Source organism: Epinephelus lanceolatus, chromosome 14 (assembly GCF_041903045.1).
Source record: "Epinephelus lanceolatus isolate andai-2023 chromosome 14, ASM4190304v1, whole genome shotgun sequence".
NCBI classification, from domain to species: domain Eukaryota; kingdom Metazoa; phylum Chordata; class Actinopteri; order Perciformes; family Serranidae; genus Epinephelus; species Epinephelus lanceolatus.
The window spans coordinates 20,964,956-20,975,514 of NC_135747.1; the positions used below are offsets into that span (position 1 = coordinate 20,964,956).

Sequence of the window (10,559 nt, forward strand, 5' to 3'; positions counted from 1 at the left end):
GGGTCTGCTGCTAGAACTCTGTGTGGCATTCATCTGGTCTCTGATCTGAGCTGCTGTTAACTTGCGATTTCTGAGGCTGGTGACTCGGATGAACTTATCCTCAGAAGCAGAGGTGACTCTTGGTCTTCCTTTCCTGGGTCGGTCCTCATGTGTGCCAGTTTCGTTGTAGCGCTTGATGGTTTTTGCGACTCCACTTGGGGACACATTTAAAGTTTTTGCAATTTTCCGGACTGACTGACCTTCATTTCTTAAAGTAATGATGGCCACTCGTTTTTCTTTAGTTAGCTGATTGGTTCTTGCCATAATATGAATTTTAACAGTTATCCAATAGGGCTGTCGGCTGTGTATTAACCTGACTTCTGCACAACACAACTGATGGTCCCAACCCCATTGATAAAGCAAGAAATTCCACTAATTAACCCTGATAAGGCACACCTGTGAAGTGGAAACCATTTCAGGTGACTACCTCTTGAAGCTCATGGAGAGAATGCCAAGAGTGTGCAAAGCAGTAATCAGAGCAAAGGGTGGCTATTTTGAAGAAACTAGAATATAAAACATGTTTTCAGTTATTTCACCTTTTTTTGTTAAGTACATAACTCCACGTGTTCATTCATAGTTTTGATGCCTTCAGTGACAATCTACAATGTAAATAGTCATGAAAATAAAGAAAACGCATTGAATGAGAAGGTGTGTCCAAACTTTTGGCCTGTACTGTATATATATATATATATATTTCTTCAGACTTGAGCCTGGCTGCCTTACTGATACACAGCAGCATTCAAAAGACAGATGTAGGGAATATTAGCCTGATCATTAGACAGAATTCCCATTTTGTTTGACATCATTATTTGAATTACTGAAAAAAAAAACAACTAAGATGTAGGCAAAGATTCAAAGGACTGGAAGCAGGTGAAGGGAGTGTGTGGCTCTCTTTTCCTAGGAGTTATTAGATAGCTGGAACTTTACTAATGCATTTAGCCATATTCATTCAAGGGATGTACTTAAATCAGACCAGTCAATGTTATTATAGTTTACAGGAAGTAATGGGATTGTTTCTGGGTAATTTCAGTATGAAGTATGAATTTATGATATTAACTGGTAGCTTTGATATAATTTGACTGTTTTTATAGTTTTTAAGAGGAAAGCATTTTAGACTTGATATAAGCTCATGTCGTCAGCATGCATTCGCTGATGTGATAGTGTAATTGTTGCTCTCCAGAGAAACTGCGGCAAAGACACACACTTGCAGCTTTTATTGTCAAAACTGAGAAACTTAATTTCTGTAGAAACCAGCACATAGCAATGTGATAGTATGAAGGCTTTAATGCATCCTTCCGAAGTATTATAACAACCTTGCAACAGCAAAACAAAGTAATGTAGAATTGCTGTAAGGAAGGACATGAGTCACAGTGGAAAAAAAAAAATCAATTTCCTTTTAATCTGTTCAAAGGTGGACTTTCACTCGATTTGTATACAAAAAAAAAATACATTAATAAAAACATTAATATATTTTTTGCGGCAGATGTTGCCAATACATTTAAAATTAAAAACATGAGGGGACAGCTTGAGTCACGTCAAATGACACTGCTTCAACTGATCTCGGTATACATTTACTGGTCATGTACGTTAGCAAACAAGAAGTGTGATGATCACCTTAAGAAAGAAGACCTATTCTGAAATCAATCATTCCACTCAGAAACATTTCCTGTCCATGTGTGGGAGGTGGAGGGGCTTGACGGCAACACTCAGTAGCGACCTGCAGAAAAAAGAAAGAAAAAAAAAACAAAACACAACAGTATCATTAGACACATTAAAACCTGTTAAATGCTTCAATGACAGACTGGATCATTTATGAGAAGCACTCACGGGGAGAATAAGACCGTGATCTGGATCGAGACCTGTAGGCCCCTCTGTAGTATGGGGATGGGGATCGCCTTCTGAAAACAGGCAAATTAAAAACACACAGTCATACTCTCCTTTTTCAGAGGGTTTCACATGTAAAAATACAAGTTGGTGATAAAAGTCCCATTTTGGAGACTGTGGGACTTCTAAAAGATGATGATAGTCACCTGTATGATCTGTAATGGTCCCTGTCGTCATAGCGATCATAGCCGCCTCTGTCGTATCCACGGTCATATCCGCGATCATATCCACGGTCATAGTCACGTGAGCTGCGTCGAGGACCACTGGGACCTCCACCTCCACCACTACACAAAGGACAAAACATGGATGAGGCTTTTGTTTCATATTTAACTCAACTTACAGCGGTTTCATTTTTACGATTCTGTTTCAAATTTGAAAGACAGGTATCCAATATGTCACGTTATATTCAGTTTATTTTACTGTTATAGTAAGAAGGCTCCACTTATAAAGTCATCTTTTAAGTCTGCTGTTAATGCAGCTGTTTATACTCTCTCTGGGTTGTACTCATCCACACATGTGGCTTTAGCAAGCATATGGTCAGGCCACGGGACACTCTGCGAGCCCAACTTAACAGGTAAAAAAAAAAATTTAATTGTAATGTAAAACATCAGGAATTACATTTCTTTTCATTTTTATAAAAACAGAACCTTCCCTTGCTGAAGTCACAGGATTGGTCACTGCTTTTAAGAGGAAACAACATGCCTTATATTCAACCTGGTGTTAATTTTCTATGAGTAGACTCATTTCCAGCTGAAATTGCATGTCCAGAAATATCCACCTTCCCATTATTCTGCATTGTCACTTTCATCTTTTAAAGATTAGAACTAAATCTAACAAATCCAAACAAACAATCAGTATGTTTCGGATGCCTTACTATGTTGGCCGGCCCATGTAGATTCCAGGTGTTGGGGTGTGAGGTCTTTTTGTGATGGAGAAGTCCACCCTGATCCTACGACCATCCAGCTCCATGCCATTGGCTCGTTCCTTTGCCTAAGATAAACAAACAAAAATGATCTTTAGACCCACAAAATTCCACAAATATGTTTGACAGGTGCCTTTGCTGTCTCATCTTCTTTTACCTCTTTAGCGTCATCGGTGTTCTCGAAGTAAACGAAAGCAAAGCCCCTGGAACGCCTCGACTGCTGGTCATACACAATAGAGACATCTGCCAGGGGGCCGTATTTAGAGAAGACTTCCCTCAGATCCCTCTCTGTGGTGTACAAGCTCAGGCCAAACACTCCCACACAACCGTTCGGGTCTGGATTAGCCTGTAAAATTAAAAAATATTCAGGTTTTGAAGAGTCCATACTCATTCAAGAAGGTGTTTTTTACAGCAGAGTTTCTCGAATATTAAATTATGAATTAATTTATAGAAATGTTTAGGATCTAGGATGAATATTTTCAGATATTGTGCAGGAAGAACACAAATTCAACTTTTAAAATATGTCAAACCTCTTGTACCCACAAGGGCCATAGAGTACTTACACGGTTGCCGATATGCCTGCGGCGGTTGGACATCGGTGAGCGGCTATGGCTCCTGCGGCGGCGCTCTCCACTGTAGGACCTGCTGTGAGATCGGCGACGATAGGACCTAGAGCGGGAGCGAGATCGGCTATAGTGTCTACGGGAGCCACGATGGGAGTGGGACCTGTAAAGACAAAAACACTCAAACATTCATAATGGTCCCATGGTTATTCACATTCCTCAATTTCTCTAAAACTGTGTCAAAAGGAACACACATCTATATCCAATTTCTCAACTAGCAAGGGGAAAGTATTAGTAATTGTCACTCACCCAGATTTTGACCTGGATCGGGACCGAGATTTAGAGCGGGAGTGGCGGGAGCCCTCTTTAGAACGAGCAGGCGATCGAGCTGGGGAGCGGCTTGCCGACTTCCCAGAGCCCCGAGGACTGACACTCCTGGATCTAGAGCGAGACTCCTGAACGAACCACACACACCAACACAACTCTTGTCAGCACCAGTGTGAGGACAAACTGAGACATATGCCTAAACAATTATATATGGTAATTAAGACTATCCTGTGAAAATACAGGAAAGAACAGAATTTAGGATTGTGGGTTAGAAATGCAAATTAATGCTATTTCTGTAGCCATGGATAATTAATATCAATAAGATTACATTAATCAATATTAAACTGTCAACATGATGAATAACAGAAATTTGTCAGTTGTGTAAAAATTGTAATGATTTAAACTGTTGTATTCAATAACAAGAACATGCACGCATTTGACAAACAGACCAGAAAATTACTTAGCGCGGTGGCCTTATCCAGATTACTTCCTTAACTTCATTTCTGTAACTTCATTACTTCACATTATTCTTCTTTCTTCAATTGTTTTACTTCTTCTTACTTCCCCCATCTCACACACTGCCCATACTTCTTCCCTCCTGTTTTAGCATGCATTCAACAATTCAGCTTCACACATCTGAGCTTCATATTATTGAAAATAAAGTGGACTTCTTCCGCATTTTCTTCGTCCAACCTTAACCTTTATGAAAAAGAAAAGGATGAAGAATATATAACTGCAATTAAAACTGCACCCTCATTCAAATTTTAATGTGTTATTGTAATCTTATAACATGCATGGGAATGTTTAAGACCACATAATACAAATCTTAAATGTTAATTTCTACAAATATTTCACTTTCAGTGCTTCTATGTACACTGTTATGCCCTATCAGCCACTTTCAGTAGGGTGTACGAAGCATCTTGGTTGAATCAGACACAGACAGGAAAGCAGAACAAACAATAAGGTCCTATACATATACACAATCACAAGATGGTACAGAATATGAAATGATTTCTCATTTTTACATTTCCATTTTTAACAATAAATGTATGGTGTTTCATGTTGAATAGATCCTGCTCACATAATTTGTCAAGTGGCTGTTAAGGCATCCAGGTGTGTATGAAACCACTGAATGTGAATAATAGCTATGATTACACCCCACCAACAGTACCTTCATTTAAAATAAGCCAATGACCTCAAGATGCTTCTGCTACTCATTTGTATTGACTTGCATTATCATATATATATATATATATATATATATATATATATATATATATATATATATATATATTTATATATATTTATATATGTATGTATGTACAATGGAAAACATCAGGGGAGTAAGACAGGTAACATGCAACTGCAACGGGAACGGGAAATACGAGGGTTCAATGTGCGAGTTAATGCAAATGAATAACAAGACATCTTGAGGCGGTTCGTTGGGTAAACTATTTTACACCATAATGTCGCTTGATTGACACAAAGTTGCCGCGCCCAAAATGAGACAAACCACAATTACAGTTTCGGATTAATGTTTGCAATTGTAGGATCACAAATGATCATCTCATGTAGAACTAGAGCAAAGTTAAACTAACGTGAACATCAAACCATACTCCTTACAATTTCTGCACACAGGCCGTCTGTTCGATTAGCTCACGTTACAGTCAAGGCATTCAACTCATATGGCTGCTTACAGCGCCATTTGCAACCGTAACGTTAGCTAAGTGCGTGCCTCCGAATGATTAAAGTTAAACGATAAACACTTGAAACCTCAGTTTGATCATTCAGAGGTTTGGTGTTCAATAACCTTGTTGGTTGGCTAAATTTTGCATTAATATTGCAGTATGTGGCCTAGCTAACATTGATCAGCTAGCGTTAGCCAGCTAGCTAGCTTAGCAAACGGTTATAACAGACGCCATGATGTGTTGTAACATTACATTGCCGGGAGCACATTTTGATCACATAACTGTTGGTATAAGCAAATTAATATCAAATTGGACATAGATATATCTTGTGAAATCATTTAAAAATGCAGTTATGGATTTCTCACTGGAGAGTTAAGCTAGCTAGCTATCGTTAGCCGACACAATGTGAAGACGTTACCATTGCCGCTCCACACAACCGAGACACTTACACATAAAAGTTAGCTCAATTACAACATTACAAAGCTTTCACAAAGCTTATACGTACCCGGTCGCCGTAACCTTTGCCGCTATCGCTCATTTTTAGTGCCACTGAATATATTACAATGACAAATGTTATGCCGCGGTGCTAGCTAGCTAGCTGCATTCGATAGTACGTGTGTGTATGAGAGGTGGTAAACGTGAGTGCTGCAGCGGCGACTATAAACCCCCTCCCCCCTGCGCAGCATGCCTGGGATAGACAGATGCCATGAGGCCAGCTCTGTCTTTAAAAATAAACTCTTATAACTTCTTCAACGAATTGGTACTTTCAAGAGTTACTTAGGTATGTATGCACCGTCTTAATCTATATCCCAGTAACAGTTAACAGCCCACTACTGCGAAATACCATGTTTTGGGAAGTGATCAACTAATCAAGTTAGGGACTGTTCGTTACTGATGAAGGGGGAGGAGGTGGTGCAAAAAAGGGTAGACATAAAATATTTTTTTAAGCACTGGGGCGACGCTTTTTGGTCATATGGAAGGGCATACAAATTTAAATGGTTGTATTTTGTATTTATTAACAGCTGATTTTTATCGAAAACATGCCTTACAAACCCCCAAAATTGCCAAAATTACACCATTTATCCACAAACTGTACAAACAAGTTACCATTGAGACCGATAATTCATGTGCACATTATGTGCAACAAACACTTCTGTCAGAAAAAAAAACTAACAAAACTGAGCCTGAAATTGTGATAGTTCATCAAAATCATTTTCTCCGACATCTCATTTAAAATGTGGCCAAAAATAAACTGTTTGCACCATTTGAGGCTTTTAACGCCAGGATTTCGTTGTCAGCTTTTGACTTGCAAACAACAAAGGGTAAGTTTCAAAAATCTAAATAATTTGTGGTGGAGGGAGGGTCATGCATTTTTCCACCAGTCAGTCACTCAGGGAGGCTCGAGAAAAAAATATTTGTAGCTTTGGGGAGGGTCAAAAAAAGAAAAAACCTGAATTAAAACTGTCCCCAGATAATAAATGCAATTATCATGTTGTGTAAAATATTTTTATTTAAGGCTCAATCAAGAGAAATTTTTTAATTCAAGTTTTTCTTAAAATGGAAACTTAACTTATGGAAAAGATATTGCTACAAACCATTGCAAAGTAGCACAACATTAATATAAAAATGGGAGAAAATTTGCTCTAGTGAAAAGTTGAACTTACCTTTTTTTTTTTTTTTTACTAGTACAAATAACTTAATCATTTGAATTACTGATTTGATCCTACTAACTTTTATATTTCTTTTCTTTTATCCACCTTGGTCTGTGTAAGCCTAACTTTTGTTTTGTTTGTTTTTGTTTCTCTTTGTGAAATCATATTATCATGTCATGTTGTGATCTATGCTTTTGTATATTATTATTTGCCTGTAATTAAAAATACAAAACAAAATCAAGTACAAGCCACATCCCAGCCACCTCCTCCACTAACAAGTAAAGAACAGTCCCTTATCTAAATCTTTTACCTTGAGGGATTTATAGAAAGCATCTGACAACATAGTCTTTTAAATTACAATACAAAGTGCCTGACTAATATTAGGCCATGTGTAAACAACCATATTGAGTGCTGCTAAGTCTTTTTGGATACAGAGAACCTAGGGGCATGTTATTTTGTAACCACTGAGACATCAAATTTGTCAAAGCCATTTATCAAGGAGTATACGGAAATCAGTGCAAATAGATAGTGATTTTTTTATGGATTTTTCATAAAATTCTTAGAAATAATTATCAATAATAACAAATAATTACTTGATATGAGATGCCTGCAATTTTATGCTTTCACATGGGAGCCAATGAGACCATGTTTTAGAGGCTAAACTAGATTTTCACAGACTGTCGGCACTAGGAATTCATGCTATTAACACCATACCACAGGGCTGTTCCTGCTACATATTCCTCACCTATTTACTATATTTCTTTGCTTTTCTTCTTTTTCCTCCTCTGCTGCAGCTCTATTTAGGCAGTGAAGAGCAGAAAATGACACCTGGTATCCTGTGGATAAGGTGAGGGTACTATGAGGTTGTTCATTCCAGTGTAAGAGCCCTCAGCTCTACTATAAGTGACTGTAAGGAGGCAGGGAAGCACCTTAATAAACCAGTGGTGGAAATAAACTTTGTGTTTGTTTGATTTAATTTGTCTGATTTCAAATCCCTGACACTTAGCAGGTTTAGTGCAGTGGAAGGGTAAAGAATTTTTTTTTTTTTTTTTTTAGTAAAACCCTGATTCATTCCACATGGGATCTGTCATTATCACAGAGATCTGAACAGAAAAAGGACAAACCTGTCAGACTGAAATTCATTAGTATTGTATATCTTCCACCTGAAACCAATAATAGAGAGCCCATGGACCACAATGCAAAACTTTTGCAGGACAGGTGTGGGACAAAAGTTGTGTAAAATAGACTATTACTCCATTACTGTTGCTTTTTCTTTATTTAAAGTGAGCAGAAGCTGAGAAAGAGGCAGGAAGTGGAAGAAACTGATTCAGATATTTGAATTGGCAGCAGCAGGCACATCAAAACTGTCACAGCACTGATTTTAGCTACATTAGAGAAAAGCAGCTTTTAATTCTTACTACTTATTTCACCTTATTTTTATCCTAGATTAGTAGACTGAGCCAACTGCAGACAATCTTAGTACAGGCTAGAATTTGTGATAATTGATTTAAAATACTAACATAGAAAATAAAATTGCCATACAATAATGCTGCCCATTTTATCTACTTAACACCAGAGTTACAATGAACCATTTCCACATCTGACAACAGGCTATGACAGAATAACAGAATATAACACCCTGGATCCAGTTACTCATTGGCACCTGCATTGGGATGTACAGAGAAGTTGTTATCAGTCATTTTGAATGAAACAAATATTTTTTCAGACAATATATGTGTAACATCACATACCACAGTTGTATAGGACATTTATTTTATGAAGATCTAGATTACTGGGTCCATCTCGCTGGCCAATGGGAATGTAAGGATCTGGTTTGGGGATTATTGTCGGTCCACCGTCTTCAGAGAAGGCATATCTGGATTAAAAGATACATAAAGTATATGTTATTGTGACGCCCAGTAAACACACAAAACCATTAATTATGTTGCTTCAAAGAGCAGCTCACCTTCCATAATGCATGACAGAGCTGTAGTCATATGGACTATTGAGGTTGTTTGTCACCTGCTTCCTGAAGTTATGGAGGTGATCTGTCAAAACACAAACTCATATGGTGAGAAACTTTGAATGCAAACTTTGTGAATGCAGTTACATAATGTTAGATGATTTGTTTCAACCTGGCATGATGTTCTTCCATACGATTGAGACATAGTGGTCTCGGTCCGAGCGAGACTGCTCATGCACAAAGCCGAGGGCGTGCATGAACTCGTGAGCAGCCACTCCTGACCACATGCACCCTGGAGTCTGCAGTGACAGGGTCTGGCTTCCTCCAGTCTGCCCCAAGAATGACCAGCAGCTTGGAGGTACAGAACAGGATACAGCATGTGTCATCATCACCACGAAAGCATCATATACACAGTAAATTTCAGGACGTGTAAAAGCCACATGTAGCAGTCACACTCACCCATATCTAGGCTGAATATCAAGGAAGCTGATTTCATGGGTGCGTGGAACAAATTTAATACATGTTCCAGAGGCAATGTCTTGCATCCCAGTTTCTATGGTGATTCTGTCCATGTCGTCTACCTCAGGAAAAAACAAAATTTGAGTTAAACAGAAAGTACTCCCACCTCCATTGCGACACCTCTTTAAATCGGCGGATTCATACCATATAGTGGAGAGAGCATGTAGGGAACATAAACGAATCCATCAACTGATTTAGGCCACAGACAGGCGTTGCCAGGGCAGGTTATGGCACTCCGTATGTATGAGCTGGCAATATCTCCCTCTCTGAATAACAGTCCTCGAGGGGCTCGCAACCCTGATGAGAAAAACAACATTAATTAGTCAAGGGTATACATAAAACAACTTAAATCAGCCCAGGTTGATGATCATTTACAGTACTTACTGCTATTGACTGCCAGGATTTGATCCATTGCATTCATTTCATCACGCTCGAAAATTTCTTCTGAACACAAAAGTAAAGACAGATCTTAAAGTCTTCCTCCATTTTTCAAATTTGTTATATACATTCATGACAAAGTGTACGAAACACTAACTTTTTTTCACACCTGAGTATTTCCTTTTCAACCTCACTTTCCCCTCATGCACTCCAGTAGAATTCTGCAACACAAAGGTGCATTTTAATACAGTTTGGCTGCAAAGCAAAACTAAAAGGGACTGTTGCTCTGAAGTATTGTCTCTTGGTACTGACCTTAAGAGGAAGAGTATATGCCTGGGCCAGCAAGCCAATCAAGACACCCAGAAGAATGATGGTAGAATGCATTGTTGTATGTCAGACTGGTGCACCAGTTTCAGCCCACAGTCCTCCAATGCGAGAGCTAAATGAACTCCTCACCTCCACTGAATCTATATACCCACTTCTCCTCCTGTGCTCTGTACTGATTGGGTACATTTTATGATGAAGCATGATTAAAGACCCCTCATCATCCGGCGTGTGTAATTTGCTCAAGTCCACTGCTGATCCTTAACAGGTGGTCCCGATGCTGACCTTCACTTGTGCCCC

At 38.7% G+C, this 10,559-nt stretch overlaps 2 protein-coding genes across 2 annotated transcripts; both read right to left on the minus strand.

Annotated features, from left to right (window-relative positions):
* Window positions 1–1,238: 1,238 nt before the first annotated feature.
* On the minus strand, window positions 1,239–6,086 carry tra2b (transformer 2 beta homolog). The gene is made up of 8 exons (XM_033617168.2): window positions 5,929–6,086; window positions 3,718–3,863; window positions 3,409–3,571; window positions 3,003–3,191; window positions 2,798–2,913; window positions 2,070–2,207; window positions 1,867–1,937; window positions 1,239–1,756 (listed from the first exon to the last, which is right to left on the minus strand). The coding sequence occupies exons 1-8, from the start codon at window positions 5,959–5,961 to the stop codon at window positions 1,746–1,748; spliced, it is 867 nt and encodes a 288-aa protein (XP_033473059.1). The 5' UTR covers window positions 5,962–6,086; the 3' UTR covers window positions 1,239–1,745.
* A 2,331-nt stretch (window positions 6,087–8,417) lies between these two features.
* Window positions 8,418–10,414, minus strand: hce2l1 (high choriolytic enzyme 2-like 1). The gene is made up of 9 exons (XM_033616912.2): window positions 10,248–10,414; window positions 10,105–10,156; window positions 9,942–10,001; window positions 9,702–9,854; window positions 9,498–9,615; window positions 9,211–9,389; window positions 9,042–9,123; window positions 8,827–8,951; window positions 8,418–8,738 (listed from the first exon to the last, which is right to left on the minus strand). The coding sequence occupies exons 1-9, from the start codon at window positions 10,317–10,319 to the stop codon at window positions 8,725–8,727; spliced, it is 855 nt and encodes a 284-aa protein (XP_033472803.1). The 5' UTR covers window positions 10,320–10,414; the 3' UTR covers window positions 8,418–8,724.
* Between the last annotated feature and the right edge of the window lie 145 nt (window positions 10,415–10,559).